This window comes from Mauremys mutica, chromosome 4 (genome assembly GCF_020497125.1).
Source record: "Mauremys mutica isolate MM-2020 ecotype Southern chromosome 4, ASM2049712v1, whole genome shotgun sequence".
NCBI lineage: Eukaryota > Metazoa > Chordata > Testudines > Geoemydidae > Mauremys > Mauremys mutica.
This window is the reverse complement of record NC_059075.1, coordinates 47,167,062-47,187,866: the sequence shown is the minus strand read 5'-3', so window position 1 is coordinate 47,187,866 and position 20,805 is coordinate 47,167,062. Positions and strand designations below refer to the sequence as shown.

Here is a 20,805-nt window from a genome sequence, read left to right as displayed (position 1 = left end):
CATAAAGATGCATTACCGCAAATCATTGTCAAAATGCTCCTTCAAAGCCTCCCTGATTCAAATAGCCTCTCGCTGCACCTCTCCAATTGCCTTTGTATCTGGCTGCTCAAAATCAGCAGCCAGCCGCTTGGCCTCAGTGGTCCACCCCGGGGAAATTCCCACCCCCACCCCCTCACTTCACAAGTATTATGCAGAGTACAGCAGGCCGCAATGACCATCAGAATATTTTCCTCATTGAGGTCTAACCGGCCAACAAGACACTGCCAGAAACCTTTTAACCGGCAAAAGGCATATTCAATGGTCATTTAGCACCTGCTGAGCCTGTTGTTAAAGTGCTCCTTCCTGTTGTCTAGGTTCCCAGTGTAAGGCTTCATGAACCACAGGAGCAAGAGGTAGGCAGGTCTCCAAGGATCACTATGGGCATTTCCATATCCCCCATTAGAATCTTCTGATCTGGAAAGAAAGTCGCAGTGTGCAGCTTTCTATACAGTCCAGCGTTCCAAAAGATTCATGCATCATTCACGTTCCCTCACCACCCCACATTTATGACAGTGAAACAGCCATGGTGATCCACCAGCGCCTGCAGGACCACGGAGTAGTATCCTTTTCAACTGAAGAACTCCATCACAAAATGGTCGCAGGCCAAATTTGGGATACGTGTTCCATCTATCGTCCTGCAGCAGCTAGGGAATCCCATTGCCTCAAAGCCATTTATTATTTCCTGCACATTATCAAGAGTCACAGTCCTTCATAGCAGGAGGCAATGAATGGCCCTGCACACTTGCATCACCAAAACCCCCAGAGTGGATTTTCCAACTCCAAACTGATTTGTGACCGACTGGTAGCAGTCTAGAGTTGCCAGCTTCAACACAGCAATCACCACTCACTTTTCCACAGTGAGGGCAGCTCTCATTCTGGTGTCCTTGCACCACAGTGTTAGGGTGAGCACCACACACAGTTCCAGGAAGGCGGCTTTGCACATCCAAAAGTTCTGAGGCCACCACTCATCGTCCCATGCATGCATCATGATGTGATCCCATCACTCAGTGCTTGTTTCCTGATCCCAGTACCAACAGTCCACTGTGGCAAGCTGTTCCATGAATGCCAGCAGAAATCTTGAGTTATTTGTTTCCATGGCAGACAGCAGGACAGACACCACTAATTCACTCTGTTCCACAGCCCATGAAATACTGCAGTACCAGCCACATTGCGTTCATAATGCTCATCACCAGAATGGTCAGCAGCTCAGGATCTATGCTGTCAGGCAGAGACAGCAGGCACAGAGTTTACAAAAGCTGTTGAAAAATGGCACAAAACGAAGTAGGAAGCCCATGGAATGATGGAATGGAAAGAACTGCATCACAGGATGGCGAGCATGTCCCCATGATTCACCGCAATCCGTTCCCAGAACTCCCAGTGGCAAAGGATGACAAGTTGCACAGTGGGATAGCTACCCATGATGTAATGCTCTCTCTGTCGATTCAAGAGCAACGATTGTGGACGCACTCAAGCCAACACAAAGAACACTATGTGGATGTGCTCCACCAATGTTATTAAAGTGACTTATGATCATCAGCTTAACACTGTAGTGTAGACATGGCCTAAGTTGCTTAAAACTTTTTAGACCTGAACTGCTGTTCTCCTCCCTGCTCATCGTTAACACCCTTATGGCTAAAAGTCACCCGATGAACAATTTATGGAGCATACTAGCCCAATGCCCCATTTTCAAGTCATGGTTTCCTTTCATATTACTAAAATGTTAGTTTCTGGTTCCAATAATCTACTTACAACTGGTCTTATGAAAATTAAACATTTCTGATTCACTTAATTAACTTCTATTAACTTTTCTGATGTTTCTTTTAAACAAAGGAGACATTGTCAAGGTATTTTCAAAAATTGTTTTAATGCCCTCCATTCATATTTTCTGAAAAGCATGAAATTGGAGTAATTTTTCTACCATTCATTGCACACTAAGTTGTTATTGCTAGGCTGCTGGCATTAAAAAAATACATTTGTTGGAAAAGAGAGACGAACTTCATATACAGTAAATAAAGATACAGTAGGTAAAATTTTGGGCCACTTAACCTTTTAGTTATTTTATAATATGGTGCACTATAAGTTAAAACAATTCATCTAAACTGTTCCTGAATTACTAAGGCTATGTCTACACTACAAGCACTATAGCAGCACAGCTGCAGCTATCCTGCTGTAGCACAGACACTTTCCACAGAGACAGAAGGAGTTTTTCTGTCACTGAAGTAAATCCACCCCCGTGAGAATTCTTCCATCCACCCAAAGGTGTAGATACCAGGGCTTAGGTCAGTTTAACTACATTTCTCAGAGGTGTGATTTTTTCAACTAGACTGTACACCAGGAAGCAAAATTATGCTGAAGTCTAAACATGTTAATATAAACTGTTTAAGAACAACTTCTCATTTCACTTTAAGCCCTTACTACACACACAGAAAAATTAATCTCAAAGCATTAACAAACCAGCAATCAGCTGACAAAGGGCTGGTCTACACTGAAAATTTACATCTGCATAGCTAAGTCTCTCAGGGGCATGAAAAATCCACACCCTTAATAGATGTAGCAAGGCCAACCTAACTCTGAGTGTAGACAGCGCTAATTCTTCCATCGACGTAGCCATCAGAGAGCTGGATTAACTACAGAGACTGGAGAACCCCTCTTGTCGCTGTGGTGAGTGTCTACACTAAAGCACTGCTGGTGTGCAACTATCATTTTAAGTATAGACATAGCCTAGGATAACAGGTTTGTTCTTCTCAAGTACCTCTCACCTCTTCCTTTTCAGGGTTAAAAATTAAATATGATCAGATTTGTGATCAACTAAAATGGTGCATCAGGATGGACAATGTGCATAAAAGTAGTAAAAGATGTTTTTTCCCTAAAAAACCCCCAATATTTTAGTTTTGAATGCTCTTTTTAAAAACCTTCAATTAAATGTGTAAAAGATATTATTTTGACATTAACGTCAAAAAGATAAAATGTCAAATATTTCCATTTTAAATCAACGTATTGATGTTAATGCTAGCTGCATTTACAATTACTTCTTTCATCATATAACTAACTACTTCGGAGACATCCATTCCCCAAAGGCCTGAAATAAGTCCAAACAGGGAAGTCCTCTAAATTATGTATTATGCTTTCTTTGTCCTACTTTAAACCATATTTACTATTTTCTTTGAATTAATCCAAAGTGAAAATTGATTCTACTCCTCCTTCTCCAATTAGTAATGGAACAAAATTCCAAGAGCACTGACGACTTTACAGCTTAATACTGAACTCTTGCCATTCTGGCTACAAAGGAAACAAAAAACTCAACTCAACAAACAGTAAGTTAAAAATTAATTCCTGAAAACAGGAAAAGTTTCACAGTTCACGTGTCGGTTTTAATGTTTTAGACTAAATGATACAGATGTAACATTACGCCACTCAAAATTCTTGGAGCAAACAAGAGACAGGCACAATGCAATAAAACATGTTATAACGAAGATTACACTGGCTCACCTAAGAATTTGTTTCAACATCTGACTTTGTGAAGCTGCCTAACGCAATGTAGTAAAACTTCAGGGCCTGATTTTGAGAGAGGAAGAGCACCTATAGTGCCTATTAGCTTTAAATGGTATAGTGCTCAGTACATGTGATAATCAAGTCCTTTTCATAAAAGAACAAGACAAATAAAATGAAAGGTTTAGAATACTTACGATGTAGCCTGCATAGTCTTCATTTTCAACAAAGGAATCATGAAGCCAGATAAACTCCTCGTGTTGCCGAACAACAGAAAATTCATTTTGTTTAAAATTTGGTAAAGAACTCTGCAAAGAAGGGGGCTTTTTTCAGATTTAAGTATTCAGATGTTTACACTACTATATAACGTTCTATAATCTCAATGCTGAAAACAACTAGAAGAACAGTAAAACAACCCTAAACTCTACTAAAAGTAAGCTGCATCCTGAGTAACAATTTAACTTCTAAATGTTTTGTAAAATAAAAATTATCTATTTTATAGTACTAACATCATGAAAAGACAGTATCAACAAGCAATCAAATCAAGCTATAAGTTACATAGAAAATTAAAATGTAAACCTGAGGCAGAACATACTACTATCCTGAAGGACATTGTTCAAGTCTGTAGTGAATAATGGAGAAAACAATGTACACCACACTGAAGAATACAAGAGTGTATAGAAAGGCTCCAACAGCAAGCCTGCCAATGATTTAACAAAGTGTGGGAATCACAAGGCAGAATATAGTAATCTATAGAGAATCTCAAGTAAGTTCTCGTAAGTAAGTTATGGTTTTACCTTTTAAATCAACATTTTTTGCATATACAACTTGAATTTTCTTTGTTGATTACTTGAGGCTGACAGTGTATTTTGAATGACAAACTGTTACTTTCTCATTTTTTAGTTAATTTATTACACTTAAACATCATCCAGACAAAAGGCTAGGTTTACCTTGGTATGAACTGTGAATTTCACTTTGTCCCTCTCGCTAAGAGCATCTGAAATATCCACTTGCAGGGCAGCATCAGTCTGGAGATCTACATTTATTGCTCTAAGCTAAACAAAGAACATCAGTTTAAACTTAATAAAAACTAAACGAAAATAGCACTTCATTTCTCATTCAGCATGAGCTGATGCTGCACTGGTGGGCACCCTTATAACACAACAGATGGAAAGAACAAAACTACAAAATGTAAAAAATATAGCCAGTGAGAAAACAAATCCCAACCCACATTTCTTGCGGTGCACAACCATGCATGGCCATTTCATTTACTATGCTTCCTTGTTTGTGCCCTATTATTAGTATTTGCATTTCTCGTATATTGTTTGTTAACTTGCTCACCATTCAGAAAAGCAAAATACACTGTAAATTTTAAAGATTCTCAATTCTAAATAGATGGATTTTTTCCCTAATTTTTACATTATTTTATTATTTACAAACACACAACTCTAAAGAGCATGTAATATGAATGGATAACTTTAAAGGTGCCCTCGGAAGGGAGAGAGGGGACAGTTTATGTCTTTTGTTTCTTTATGGTATTCAAAGGAATGATTTATTTTTAAAAAGTCTTTTCAATTTTTTTTATTATTAGAAACTCTCATCAAATGGATGGCCAGAGATGTGTTAGGATTATTACAAATAATATCTATTTATCTCATTAACTGACAGGATAATATTTTTATTCAGACTGCATTAAAACTCCTTTTGTTTCTGACATCTATTTTTAACTAAACACCCCAGGCCTTTAGTTATGGGCTGAGAAAGCTAAGAAAAATTACCTCCAACTTGCCAGGAAAGGCCAGACTTTACATTACTGATACACCTCTACCCTGATATAACGCAACCCAATATAACACAAATTCGGATATAAAGCAGTAAAGCAGTGCTCCAGGGGGGCAGGGCTGCACACTCTGGTGAATCAAAGCAAGTTCGATATAACATAGTTTCTCCTATAACGCAGTAAGATTTTTTGGCTCCCGAGGACAGCGTTATATCGGGGTAGAGGTGTACTTGTAAGGTAAAACAAGATGAGAATTTTGAAACCATATACTTTCAGACCTTTATACAGAAGCAGAATGGGCATAAATTCAAAATTTTATTTATTTCTCTGTAGGTCATATGTAGAGTGGCTCTAATTTGAGGTTTCAATAAGTCAGCCTGAAGATTCTCACAATCTACTAAGAGGAAGTGGATCTAAAGATTCAATTTAGGCCAAATTTTTCAACAGTTAAGTCTGGACCCACAAAGACAAAATTCACAGTCATGGCAGAAACTGTGGATCAGGTGCTTCACTCGTTCTAGGGAAAAACTACAGCCAGAAGAACTAGATGGGGGACTTGAGTTCTGTGGCTAACAGCACTCCCTCCACCAACTAAGTCTCTCAGGTCTGGTCTACACTGGGGGGGGGGGGGGGGGCCCGACGAACTAAGGTACGCAACTTCAGCTACGCGAATAGCGTAGCTGAAGTCGAACTACCTTAGTTCGAACTACTTACCCGTCCTCACGGCGCGGGATCAACGTCCGCGGCTCCCCCGTCGACTCCGCCACCGCCGTTCGCGGTGGTGGAGTTCCAGAGTAGACGGGAGCGCGTTCAGAGTTCGATATATCGCGTCTAGATGAGACGCGATATATCGAACTCCGAGAAGTCGATTGCTACCCGCCGATCCGGGCGGGTAGTATGGACGTACCCTCAGTAGGTGCCAAAAAAAGAAGAGTGTGGGCTCTGAAGACAAGACGGGGGTGAACAATGGCTGCTGCCTTGCCTCTAGATTATATACTCCCCCACCCACAACCGCAGAATTCTGGGGGAAAACAAAATTCAGAGAGTCACTGCTGTTCCTCATCTGGTAGTGATAGAATAAAGAGGTAAGAATGAGATCAAAGGAGAAGTAGGATCTAAATCGGGGTGGGCAATAAATTTTGCTAAGTCATCACAGGTCACACATGTCTATGCTATGGGGGGGGCAGGTCTGAGAGGCAGTTTGGATGCAGGAGGGAGCTCTGGGCTGGTGCAGGGGATTGGGGTGCAGGCAGGGGTGCAAGTTCTGGGAGGGAGTTTGGGTGCACGAGGGGGTTGTGACCTGGGACAGGGGTTGGGGTGCAGGATGGGACATGAGGTGCAGGCTCTGGCCAGGAGGTGCATACCACGGGCAGCCCTGCCAGAGGTGTGCAGTGACATGCCAGCAGCAGCTGGCTACTTCCGGGAGTGGCATGGGGCCATGGCAGGCAGGCAGCCTGCCCGAGTACCCTGCTGCGTCACAGGACTTTTAGCAGCCTGGACTCGGAGATCGTGAGGGGGCAGGTTATAGTCCTTTCCATCAGTGTGAGGTTGGAAACCCAATCCCACTGAAGAGAAAATGAAGGGAACTCTGAGATGAGCACTCTATACCTTTTCAATGGGACTGGATAATCTAGAGTTATGTCCTTAATTCACCCTGTAGATCATTCATAGAATAAAGTGATTTGACACAAAATCTCTCCTCTAGTCCCTGCATGTGCAGGACATGCCTTGAATATGCTGGAGTATCTAGAGGACGGGGGCATTAGTATCCTTTTCCTTTAGAGATATAGGTCTCATGAAACTTATCAAAATTAAAAAGATTTATACATAAGCGACGCTAATATCTATTTAGAAGTAAGTCTCACCTTGTGCAATTTTGCAAAGCACAGGAGACTTGATTAAATAGTATTTATTACTGCTGTAAATTCACACTGAGGTCTGAATCAGAGTTCTCATTCAAGGTTTCAGTTCCTTAATTATTGCAAGGAACAAACAGGCACCCAAACATTTTAAAAGCATGAAGGTTACTTTGAAACCTTCTCACGCATCATTATCTAATTACACCATCGATAATTTTTAGTTATTTGCAGTTTTATATTTGTGATATTCATTTTTGGATATGAGATAATTGGCTATTTTGTTTTTGTACTTTATGCTGAAGTGTCAGGTTTTGTAGCAAAACATCCTTTCATATTATACCCACAGAGCAGCTTTTTCATAAAAAAAACTATATATAAAGACTGCAAGTCAAGTGACAAAGTCCAAATTTCAAAATGGTTATGAAAATACTATCTCATGTTGTGTCACTACCAACTCTGTAGCATGTAAAAACAAGTGTATAATTTTCTATGGTAGTCTCCTTAATGCCATTAATAGTTAATTTGTAGTACAGTGGGTAAAAGACAAGTTTGGGTTATTCAAATAATACTTCTGTAAACTGACTTTCATGATGACAGAATGAAGAAAAATCTGTTTTGTATAGTTTAATGCCAGAAGGGACCATCAGATTATCTATTTTAATCTGACCTCCTGCATATCACAGGCCATTAAATTTCACCTAGATACTCATATTGTGAGTCCAATGACTTCAGCTGAACTAAATTTAGTTCTCAGGAGACTAAACTGTTGTGTGCTATAGGCAGAGCACAAGACAGACCAAGGGCTTGTCTTCTCTACAGGGGTAAATCAATCTAAATTACGCTACTTCAGCTATGTGAATAACGTAGCTGGAGTTTTCTTACCCCGGTGTCTTCACTGCGCTGTGTCGATGGGAGACGCTCTCCGGTCAACTTCCCTTACTCTCCTCAGAGAGCTGCAGTACCGGGGTCGACCGGAGAGCGCTCTGTCGTCAATTTAGCAGGTCTTCACTAGACCGTCTAAATCGCCGTGAGGTGCCACCAATCTCTGAGGCCTCTGCAATGGCAGGGAATTGATTAGGCAAAACATGCCCAGATGATCCTAGCAGGCAATCTACACCCCATCCTATGGCAAAGGCAGAAAAAAAAGCCAATGTCCCTGCCAATCTGTACTAACTTGCTTTGTTTTCTTTCACCATCTTTCCAAAGAGTCACACAAAACTAAAAAGGGTGCAGTGTAGACTTCTAAGGTTCAGTACAACAGTGCTTTATACAATGCTTGCAATACCAAAGCAATTTTACTTTTATATTTTTTCCACTACATTAATGTCAAATGTAACTTTCTCAACACAAGCCATATTTTAAGGACAAAAGAAAATAGGACAATTGCAAAAAGTAAGTAAGAACACACTGTTGTGATGGATGGCTTGCCCAACAGATACAAATGTACTTCCTCTATAAACCTTGGAGAGTTTAACAATATGTTAAGTTATGCTACGTTGCTTGCCTGGCAACAGGACCATTTTCATTTGCAAAGGTAATGAAGCATTCTATAAATGGTATCAAAGACAATCAGAAAGCTGAAGGAACTTTGTGAGCCACTGTGCAACAAGAATAAATTCTTTGTATTTTTGGGTATTGACTCAAAAACAATGCTGTCGTGCCACAATAGTGAAGAAATTGCCCTACTCCATACATCACTATTTGAAAGAAAAAATTACTATGAACAAACGGCTTATTGATAGAGAGGGGAAGGAGAAAGAAAAACCTGGGATACACTGCAGACTTTCACAGAGATGCTGAAAGTCTAAACCAACAGGTTGTGAAAAGCACTGGCAGCCTGATTTTAGGGTGGGCATGCAATTACACCAAGCTGTACATAATGTTTCTATACATCAATTCATACTTTATGGCCACCTAGTAGAACTTCTTGTAAAGCAACTAAAATCAGTTACAGAATCACAAAATAAAAGCTATTTTCTCTACTTTGAGCACAAAAAAACCCCAGCTTTTATTTAAAGTAACTGGAGGCTGAAAATAAGAGTAACTGCTCTTGGGGTACCTCAGAGAGAAGGAACCTGATCTCAGAAGAGGTTGGGTCAAAAGTAAAGTATCATCTTGGGCTCTCTCTCAAGGGCAAAGTAGGTTTCAAACACTACTGTGAGGAAGCTGGCACAGTTGAGTCAAACTACTTGCGGAATGCCAGCTCTCATTATGTCATATCATTTACAGCAACATCTATACATCCATTGTTAAAAAATTAAGAGCACTGTTGACATGACCGTGTCTGAACTCTAGAGAGAGAAGGGGGTGGAGATACACAGTGAGGAAGTCAATTAACCTCATCAAAGGCTGGTGTATAGTCCTTCACTACAGAGTGTGGGATGACCTGTGCAAACACAGGAAGGTGATCAAAAAGAAAAATGGCTCAGGGAAATACCAACTTACAAAAGAGCGCTTGTTTTTACTATTGCCACAGAAAAGGGCTGCTATGGTTTTTAAGACTCAAATAGCTGAATCTGAGGCCAGGTCTACACTACAGACCTATATCGCTATAACTATGTCACTCAGGGGTATGAAAAATCCACACCCCTGAGCAATGTAGTTATTCCAATCTAACCCACCGGGTAGACAGCGTTATGTCAATAGGAGAGCTTCTCCCATCAACATAGCTATCGCCTCTCAGGGAGGCGGATTAACTACACCAATGCAAGAAGCCCTCCCATTGCTGCTGTATATGACAACAAGCCCTTCGGAATAGCTTGCCTGTGCTCCTTTCATTTATGTTTATATTATGATCAACTACTGACAACCTGCAAAGAGGCCTGGTAGTTAATGCTGGGGATTTAGATTCAGAATAAATGGGCAATGAAAAACAGGATCTGAAAGTAACATAGCTGAAAAGTTAAGAGAAGGGATGGTGATTATGTTGTTCTGTAATAATTAGTTAGCACCAGATGTGAAAGGAAGAGAAAGAAAAGAGGCTCCTACTGGCCACTTCAAAAGGTATACTTGGAGAGCTGCTTAGTCAAGACCCTTGACAAACACATTTTTAAAGGCATTAAATGGGACAGTATTATGAACTCATTACTTGGCCTGCTAAACCCAGGGTTGAGAGTTCAATCCTTGAGGGGGGCATTTTGGAGTCTGGGGCAAAAAAAATAGTTGGGGATTGGTCCTGCTTTGAGCAGGGGGTTGGACTAGATGACCTCCTGAGGTCCCTCCCAACCCTGATATTCTATGATTCTATGAATGTTTGATTACTACAGGAGCTTGTAGCAGTAGTGGAACGGAAAATATAGGATTTTCCAAACAAGATCTGTCTATTGGTATACATATATAAAGACCTGCAACTATGACCATTATCTAATGCTTCAGAGAAGGGCAACCTATCTAGTTCTAGAAATACCATACACATTCACTCTCTCTTGCTTCTGCAGTGTCTGGCATTATAAGTGCTCACTGATCATTCTCCCCACCCTCCCTCTGCATTTTTCAGTAGGAATACTAACAAAGGCTCTACAATGCACTTGCCAAACAGTGCAAGTCCACAAGAGTAATAGTCCTTCCTGAAATCTTAATTGCATGTTATGCTTCATGACCAAAACCAATTCAATCTTAACATGTATGCCTACACACTGTTATTGGTCAAAATTACCTGTCGCCCTTTAAAAATCCAGCCACTGTACTTAACTTTATGCCAGATGTGACAAATATATGATGTGCATGATGTATCTTTGTGGTCTACATGGCAGTTTCAGAATCTCAGCTTTCATTTTAAGAAGTTCCTAATTTTTATGGGGTTGTCTAGATTAGCTATCACATTCTAGCTAACCTCAAACCAAGCATGACTTTTCCCCCTCAATCTAGCTGGTCAAGGTCAATTCTGACTTTAAGCCAAAACAATATGAACAATGGTTACACCAGTTTAAGTGCATCTACATTGCATTTTTCAATCAATCTAGTTAAACTAGTACATTTTTCTAGTATAGAGAAGAGGGAAGAGAAAGAGAAACAAAGGGCAGAAATAGGTGCAAGCCCAATGGTTAGAATATTTTCCAGCTGATACTGAAGACAACAATGAGGTACCAAACTAATAGTAAATAATTAAATAAAATAACAAAAAATTGGTTACTAAAAGTCCTAGTTGCACACATACTGTAGCACAAACCTCCCATTGTTATCAGTGGGAAGTCTGCTGTAGACTGAAAAGGGAAGATAGTGTTAATTTATTACCTAGGCCCTGGCCTACCATCAAATCTGTCACCCCTGCTCAATGCAATAGAAGATTTAAGAAGCATATGTAGGAGAGAAGAAAAGATCTGAGAACTATACAGATGCAAAATATGAATCTCCTAAAATACAAACGAACCTGGATTAAGCTACTTTTTTTAAAAAGCTATTTAAAAAAACCCAACAACACTTGAACGGAGGGAATAGAGGAATATAAACAACAGGCTAAAGTATACTTGTTAAACTGTGTTGTTTCTATCCTGGCAAGAGAACAATCCCAAACCATAACAGCATTTAAAAACCATCAAAACAAATCAGTGTCCGTAATGGCATTTAGACACCCGGACTGTTATGGAGGAGAGGAGTTATGACCAGGTTGTACCACTGGAACTAAGATTAGGGTAAAATGCACACAGCAGCAGCCCAAGAGAAAAACGCCGCCGCCACCATATCCCCACCCCATACCCCAGTGTGAGGGGCCCAGGAACTCGCAGATCAGACCCCACACCCCAGCCACAGGGGCCCGGATCCTGCAAAACAGAACCGCCCCCCGCCCAGGGACCCTCAGGACAGAGCCACCGCCCTCCCCCCGGGTGCCAGGCGCCGAGAGGGCCCGGTCCCAGGTGCCAGCGGCCCGGGAGCCCCCGGGGCAGGTGCACTTACTCCTCTGTCCTCTTCGGAGAGGAAATCTGGTCCGTCGTCCGAGCCTTCCTGCTCCGGGGGGAGACAAAGCGCACAGGTTAGTGACCCGGCCACACGCCCCTCCCGCCCGACTCCCAGCGGCGCCCAGACACCCACCATCATGGCTGCTCCCAGCGCTCGCTCCCTCCCTCCGCAGGCGCAGGCCCAGCCCGCCAGGCAGCCCGGAGCCGAGGGGAGGGGCCGGGCGGAGCTAAAACGGGAGGCGGGGGCTGCTGCTGAGCTAGTGCGGCCCTCACGTCACGCTACACAGGAGGGACGGACCCGCCGCTCCCGTGGAGAGCAGCAGGGGCCCTGAGAGAGCCGCTGGGGTAGGGCTCTGGGGCGGGGCTGGCACACACGCGGCGGGGGCTGGGCAGGGGCAGGGTCTAGGGAGCGCTGAGGCGAGGTTAAGGCCTCCATGGCCAGAGAGGCGGCCCGCCTGCACCATGCTGCTTACCGTCCCTGTAAAAATGTACACCTGAGTTCCAGCCTGGGTTTGGCTAACTTGAACTTTGGTTCATATTCTACCTTTCTCTGCTGGACTGACAAGCTTATTATTAAATATTTGTTCCTCCTGTTGACTATAAGCAAGTCACCATTAGCCTCCTCTTTGTTAAACTGAATAGATTAAGATCCTTGAGACTGTCACCGCAAAGCAGGTTTTCTAATCCTTTATTTTGGCTCGTCTTTGAACTCTCTCCAGTTTAGCAACATCCTTCTTGAATACTGGGCACCAGAATTGAACAGAGTATTTCAGCACCAGTGCCAAATATAGAGGTAAAATAAACTTTCTGTTTTTACTTGAGATCCCCCTTTTTTATGCATCCCAGGATTGCATTAGGTGTTTTGGCCACAGCATCACATGTTCAGCTGATAATGCACCACAACCCCCAAATCTTTTTCAGAGTCACTGCTTCCTAGGATAGCATCCCCCAGCCTGTAAATTTGGCCTACATTCTTTGTTCTTCAAATCAGGTGCTCCCCCACCCCAAGTCTTCTTTTCTCAAGATTAAACGTGCCCGGTTTGTTTAATCTTTCCTCATAGGTCAAGTTTTCTAAACCTTTAATCATTTTTGTCCCTCTGGACTCTCTCCAATTTGCCAACATTTTTTCAAAAGTATGGCACCCGGAATTGGACACAGTACTTCATCTGAGCCCACACCAGTGCTAAGTAGAGTGGGACAATGATCTAGAATGTCTTGCATACAACACTGGACTTAGTACACTGCAGAATGATACAACCTTTTTCACAGCTGCATCACATTGTTGACTCATATTCAAATAGTATACGATCAAGTATTTAAAGACTGAATCATAATACTATGCACAAAAGGCAGAGTTAAGGTGGCTCAGGGAACTTCAACTGGCATTTCCTGACTTTTGAGGGTTTAAATGTGTAATCTTAACTTTCTGTTCTGTTCAGGTTCATATACTGTGCTCAGCGCTGTGTAGGGTGACCAGATGTCCTGATTTTATAGGGACAGTCCCAATATTTGGGGCTTTGGCTTACATCGGTGCCTATTACCCCCCACCCCTTGTCCCGATTTTTCACACTTGCTATCTGGTCACTCTAGCACTGTGGTATCTGAGGTAACAAAGGCCTGGTTTTCTGAAGTGCTGAGCACTTGCTATCCCTACTGAAGTCAGTAGCAGCTATGAATAGTTTTTATTAATAGAATATCCGAGTTTTTAAAAGAATAAAGAAATTATATAAACTCAAACTGCTGCCTAGCACTTGCAGAGCATCCTGTTTTTTGTAAGGTTCATACACAATGGGGAAGTTTTACATGACATGAACATATCTGCACCAAGTGCATCAACTTTTTATATAATTTCCTACATTTCTTCAAATGAAAAATGAAGAAATAAAGACATTTATCTATTTGTTGGACAGTACCAAAATGTTTTGTACTGGGCAAAATGTGAAATATATGAGACAAGAATCCTTGCCTCATTCCATGCAATATCAGATGGAAAGAGGCAGTACTGCAAGGAAATACTGCCCCCTTCCCTGGCACCTTCACTCAATGAGGGAAAGAAGCTGGACTCACTACGTATTTTCCCTTGCCCTGTTGACCGGCAGAAGACTGTAATGGACAACTTCCACCCAGGGAGCTAACATTTAACCAAAAACTCCCACCCACAGGTGCTGGCTTCCTCCAGGGCCCGGGAGTGCTCAACGCCCCCGCTCTGTCTCCAGGCCCTGCCCCAAACCCCCACCCCACCCTGCTTCTTCCCACCTTTCTATTGATATCTTACATGACACCTTTTAGATACAAATTATGATGTTAGTGAGTTAGGGTACACTGACCTGGTCATGCCAGCTGAAACTCACTACGAGATACCGATAAGCCCCTTTCCCTCTTGCATGGGAATGCTGTAGGGTCATACCCACCTCTCAGCCCCCACATTATTTCTGCCCCCCCAAAACATACATCCTCCCCTTGCTCCTCAGTGCACCGATACTCTTCACTCCACTCCCAAGCATGGGTGATAGCTGCAGAGTTCTCCCTCTTTCCACATCTGGTGTTCCAAGATGGACGAGGGAGGAGTAGAGAGCAGCCTGACCCATATTTCAGAAGAAAGGAGGGAGGGAGCAGAGCTGCCAGGCTCTTTCTGTTCCTTCTACCCACCCTTGTGAAAATGGCATCAGCTCCTTCCTTTCCTCCCTTCCCTCCCCAAAAACTCCTGCCAGGAGAGCTCTGCCTGCATCCTGCAGCAGTTCTGATTGGCTGCTCTTCCCCAGAAGGAGAGGAAATGCGAAAAGCAGCAGTCTGTCCATTAGCCTGCGCCTGCCACGTTACACTTGTGCTGGGTGTTGGACATTATAGGTATGGTGACCATATTTCCTTAAACAAAAAATGGAACACTGGGTAAGAGATGGTCAGTGCTCTGGGGAGGTTACTTCCAGTACGCAAAAAAAGATAAGGTAGTTTTATATATTTTATATATACAATTAAAGCTTTGTTATCCGGCATGTTGTGGGAATGGGGTGGGAGTGCCGTTTAGTCAAATATTCTGGTTTACTAAGAGTTATGCTTATCAATGGAATACCAATTTTCAAAGAATTAGAATATAATATAATAAAATGAATAAAGTATAAAATAGTATAGAGGTACTCACTAATCCAGTAGTAGTACTACACTGCTGAGTGGTTGGTTGCTTGAAGCACTTAGTTGTATACAGGTAAAGTTTTCTATACAGTAGGTTATCTTATGACACTACATATCACTATGGGCAGCGCATGACGTACACCCAGATCACTAAAAATACACTTAACAGTAAAACTATACTGAACATAATTTAATCTTTCTTTGATGATTCAGAAGGCACTTCACAATCTTGCAGTGCCTCGGGGTCATCATTATTGACATCAATTATCATTGTAGATGTAGAAGGTGTAGGAGATTGGGCTGAATCTGCACTGACCCTATGACACACCCTGAAGCTGCTTTTTTGAATAAATCCCTGATATCAGCTTGATTAATTGTCTTCTGCCTCTTTTGCATAAAAGTAGAGCACAGAACGTGCAATTGCATAACCTCCTGAGCAGTATAACATGACTGCCTTTCTGCAAATTTAATTATTGTATCAAAAACTGAAGAAGCCTTTCCCCAAGTTATTTTGTCCTCTTCACTAAAATCTTCCTCTTCACTGTCTCTATCAGTGTCCTTTGACTTTTCAGGATTCAAAACATTCTCTATTATTTCTGTATCAGTAACAGTATCGTTTCAACCTCCTTGTCAGTTTCAATCCACTCTTGTATCTCACTTTCATGACATTTGTTGATGGGGTGTGAAGGAGTATCCTTCACCATTTCAAGAATTTGTGCTAATGTATTTTTTCTAACTTTTACTTTAAAGCCTTCAAATTCCTCCTAATCAGAAAACACTTCTGCAAATATAACACTAGGCCACAATTTTCTCCAAGCTCTCCTTAATGTTTCACTTTTAACAGAATTCCAGGCACAAGCAACATTAAAAATTGCACCTTTTATGTTATAATGAGATTGAAAGTCCTGTATAATGCCTTCATGATTGATAAACTTTCTCAGGAAATCTCTTCAGTAATAACATTTCATATTCTGGATAATGCCCTGATCCATAGGTTGAATCAATGAAGTAACATTGGCAGACAGGAAGATGGTAAAAATATTACCAGATATTAACTGTGTTTCATGAGGGTGAGCGCTACAATTGTCTAGCAGTAGAATAGTTTTGCTATCTTCAGGTAAGCCTATTTTTCTAAAATGTTCTTTCACTGCAGGTACAAAAACATGATGAAACCAATCCTGAAAAAATTTTGTCCATCTGTGAATTATCTTGCGCTTTGTAAACAACAGGTAAATGTGCAACACCTTTGAAAGCTCTAGAACAATAATATTTTCCAATCACCACAAGTTTTATTTTATGCGAGCCTGCTGCATTAGCACACGTAAGAACAGTTAGTCTGTCTTTATTCTGCTTTAAACCAGCAGCACTAGATTCACGTGCACCTGCTAGGGTAGAATTTGGCAAGCATCGCCAAAATAGGCCAGTTTCATCTGCATTATAAAGGGTTGATCATGTTCAGCAATTAAATTTCTAAAAAATTCACAATATTTTTCTGCAGCTTCATGGTCAGCCGATTTATGTTCACCAGACACAGGTAGCTTTCTAATGCCGCGACAAAGTTAAAAACATGAAAGCCATTCATCAGAAAATGCACATGGTTCAGACAATTGCATTTGCTTATAAAAATCTTTTGCCTTTTCACCGAGCATTGGGCCAGAGATAGGGGCACCCTCCAATCGTTTCAATGAAAACCATTAATTTAACACTGTCTAGCTGCTCTAATTTAGGCATACGCAGAGAACAGCGTTCTTCAACAGCTTTATTTGACTCATAACTAGCAAAAAATGGGAGCAGTTTTCCTTTCTGAGCCTTGATGTCATATATTGTGGATGAGCCAACATTGTACTCTTACATCAAAACATTCTTATTCTCACCCTCTTCAAGATGTGTACAAATATGTGTTTTCTGTTTTAATGTCAACAAAACTCTCTTACACATCTCTCCTTTGCTTTTTGTTGGTATTTTGAATGCCATAATGGTAGGGTGGCGTAAATATTTTACGATAAACACAAGACAATACACTGAGTAATAAATGGACCGATCACAATGGCAGATACAAAGAGACAGGGGCAGCTCTAGGAATGCCGCCGCCCGAAGCAGGGCGGCGCGCCGCGGGGCGCGCTCTGGCGGTCGCCGGTCCGCGGCTCCGGGGGACCTCTTGCAGACATGCCTGCGGAGGTTCTGCTGGTCCCGCGGCTCCAGTGGAGCATCTGCTGGCATGCCTGCGGGAGGTCCACCTGAGCCGCGGGACCAGCGAACCCTCCGCAGTCATGCCTGTGGGAGGTCCACCGAAGCCACCGTACCAGCGGACCCTCCGCAGTCATGCCTGCGGGAGGTTCACTGGTCCCGCGCCTCCGGTGGACCTCCCGCAGGCATGACTGCGGAAGGTCCACCGGAGCCGGCTGCCACCCTGCCGGAAAAATGCCGCCCCAAGCGCGCGCTTGGCGCGCTGGGGTCTGGAGCCGGCCCTGCAAAGAGAAGGAACATCATTCAGCTCTTCTTGGCTAACTCAACCATAGTCCAACTGCTCTCAGAAATACTATGGTCCTGAATAGCTTTGGCATCAATTCCGGTTAGCTTCAGCATCGGTCCTGGTTACTAGATTGAAGATTAGGGTTGCCAACTTTCTAATAGCACAAAACAAAACATCCTTGCCCCACCCCTGCCCTGCCCCTTCCCTGAGGCTGCACCCATGCCCTGCCCCTTCTCCGAGACCCGGCCCCCTGCTCACTCCATCCCCCCTCCCTCCGTTGCTCACTCTCCACCACCCTCACTCACTTGCTAATTTTCACTGGGATGTGGCAGGAGGTTGGAATGTGAGAGTTTGTGAGGGATTCGGCTGGGGGTGCGGGCTCTGGGATGGTGCCAGGAATGAGGGGCTTGGGGGGGCAGGAGGGGGCTCCAGGCTGGGGTGTGGGACCAAGGGGTTTGGCATGTGGGAGGTGGCTCCGGGCTGAGGCAGGGGAATGGGGTGTGGGAGGTGGTACAGGTTCTGGGAAGGGGGTGTGGGCTCTGGGGTGGGACCAGAAATGAGGGGTTCAGAGTGTGGAAGGTGGATCCAGGCTGGGACAGGGGGTTGGGTGCAGGAGGGGCTGAGGGCTCTGGCTGGGGGTGCAGGCTCTGGAGTGGGGCCAGGGATGAGAGGTTTGGTGTGAAGGAGGGGGCTCCAAGCAGGGACTCAGGGGTTCCGAGTGCGAGAGGAGGTATAGGGCATGGACTCTGGGACGGGGCTTGGGGCAGGGGTTTGGGGCACAGGAGGGGTTTCAGGGTGCTAGATCCAGGTGATGCTCACCTCAGGTAGCTCCCCGCAAACAGCGATATGTCCCTGCTGCTCCTAGGCAGAGGCATAGCTAGACGGCTCTGCATGCTACCTCTGCCCACAGGGGCTGCCCCCGCAGTTCCCATTGGCCACAGTTCCCAGCCAGAGTCAGCACTCTGAGCGGGGTGGAGGCAGCGCATGGAGCCCCCATGGCTGTTCCTCCACCTAGGAGCAGCAGGCAGGGCCGGCTCCAAGTTTTTTGCCACCCCAAGCAAAAAAGAAGAACACCCCTCCCCAGCGAGTGCCATGCCGCCGAAACCCCGCCACCAAGTGCCAGACTGCCCAAACCCCGCCTCTCTCAGAGCGCCGTGCCAGGCCAAGGCCCCGCCCCCCCAAGCGCCACGCTGCGCCCCCACCCGCCCGGGCACCACGCCGCCCAAAGCCCCACCCCCAAGTGCCACGTTGCCCGAAGCCCCACCCCCTCAGAGCGCTGCACCAAGGTCCCGCGCCCCCCTGCCCGAAGCCCCGCCCCTCCAAGCACCGCACCGCCGAACCAAAAAAAAAAACCCGAGTGCCGCCCTGCCCCAAGGTGCTGCCCCAAGCATGTGCTTGGCTGGCTGGTGCCTGGAGCCGGCCCTGGCAGCAGGGACATGTCACCGCTTCCAGGAAGAAGCACGGAGCCAGATAGGGAGCCTTCCGGTCCCGCGCTAACCGGACTATAAACCAAACTTTCAATGAAGATCAGAAATGCCGGTTTATAGAGCTTTGTGGTTGGTTAAGTGCCAGATAACACAGCTTTTACTGTATGTTCATATATTTTATAGTTTCATATATTTTACTTACAATTCAGTAATTGTTCCTTGTCTTGCTGCTGCTCTTCAGGGTGCAAAGTCTTGCAGGGCTGGCCCCCCAGAATGTTTCTCCACACCCCCTGGGGGCGTACACCCTACAGTTTGAAAACCTCTGGCTTAAAGTGTTGAGATAAGTCATCACTTAATTGATCCAAATCTTTTTTTTTGCTCTGTATCCTGGATGATCTGAACAATAAAAAATGGTTTTATTACAAGTAGAATAGTCTATTTAGAATAGTCTATTCTGAATAGCATTCAAGTCATCAGTTGGCATCTGAAAACAGGACAAATGCCCAGTTTTCCCCCGCAAAAATTGTGATGTCTGGGACAGAGCTTAAAAAGAGGACCTGTCTCAGCACAAATGGAACATAAGGTCACCCTTACTATAGGAAGGAAGCCCAGCAGTGGCAAGCTGGCCGGAGCAGTGACTGTGAGGAGCTAGAGGGGAGCACAAGGCAGCCAGAGGCTTGTGGAAGATCCAGAGAGGATGGTCGGGGATTAGCTGTTTGGGATAAAGTAGGGAAGAACCATGAGTGGTCGGTATAATAAGCCAGGGAAGACTTAGCCTCCCCTGGTGCTGCTGCCCACCTGCCACCGGATGTTTGGGCCACAGTAGCCCTGCCCCACTCCTTCCCCAAAGCCCTCACCGCCTGCTGCTGCTGCTGCCTGTCTACCATGTGTCCTCCACTTCACTCCACCTCCAGAGGTTCCCCACTGCTCGCAGCGTCCCTCCTCCTCGGGGACGGGGAAGTGAGGAGGGACACAGAGTCAGCGGTGGGCAGGAGAGTGAGGAGGCTCAGCCTGGCGCTTGGGGAGCCAGTGGCTTGGCCTGGCGATGGTGGCCAGCGGCTTGGCCGGGGGAGGGGGCTGGTGAACCAGCCTGGCGCTGGGGGGAGGAGTTCGGGGGGGCCCAACGGCTTGGCCCAGTGTGGCTGGGTCAAGTGGGCCACGGCTCCTCCAGTCAGGGCTTCTCCTGTTGGGTGGGGTTCAGGGCTCCGGCGTGTGGGAGGCAGGGCCGGCGGGCTAGCCTCCCCAAAGCAGGGGTTCACCCACCACCCATGGGAAGAACCCAAAGTGTTGACTGGATTTTATATTTAGCTAGAGGACCAGTTTCAGGAACATCTCCCCCCTCCCGCATCTATCATCCAAAGGAAAACTGACAACGAATAGGGTACAAAACAAGCAGGGCCGGCTTTAGGCACCAGCAAACCAAGCACCTGCTTGGGGCGCCACAATTTCAGAGCCAGCCCTGAAAACAAGAACAGGTTTATTGGACAGACAACAGTTAACAAGGATAAGAATAACTCAGTTAAGTAACAGGTAGGTAACTATAAGGACTCCCAAACTATAACCGAGAAAACAAGGGAACCAAATACAAAGGGCATGGGCTGTGACAAAAAGGGCTTAGCTCCCTTCCCAAGGTTGACCCTAGGTAGGTTAGATGGAGGACAAATAAGTTTCTACCATATCCTGCAGCTTTATCCCTAGCACCGGCACGGCAGGA

At 44.5% G+C, this 20,805-nt stretch overlaps 1 protein-coding gene across 1 annotated transcript in view; it reads right to left on the bottom strand.

Moving 5' to 3' along the window:
- Positions 1-12,201, bottom strand: part of SNX6 (sorting nexin 6) — a 45,929-nt gene extending 33,728 nt beyond the window's left edge. The window contains exons 1-3 of the mRNA XM_045013476.1: positions 12,061-12,201; positions 4,479-4,583; positions 3,726-3,836 (exon numbers count right to left, since the gene is read on the bottom strand). Of these exons, the coding sequence (XP_044869411.1) occupies positions 3,726-3,836; positions 4,479-4,583; positions 12,061-12,201 (357 nt within the window). The remainder of the gene's footprint in view (positions 1-3,725; positions 3,837-4,478; positions 4,584-12,060) is intronic.
- Between the last annotated feature and the right edge of the window lie 8,604 nt (positions 12,202-20,805).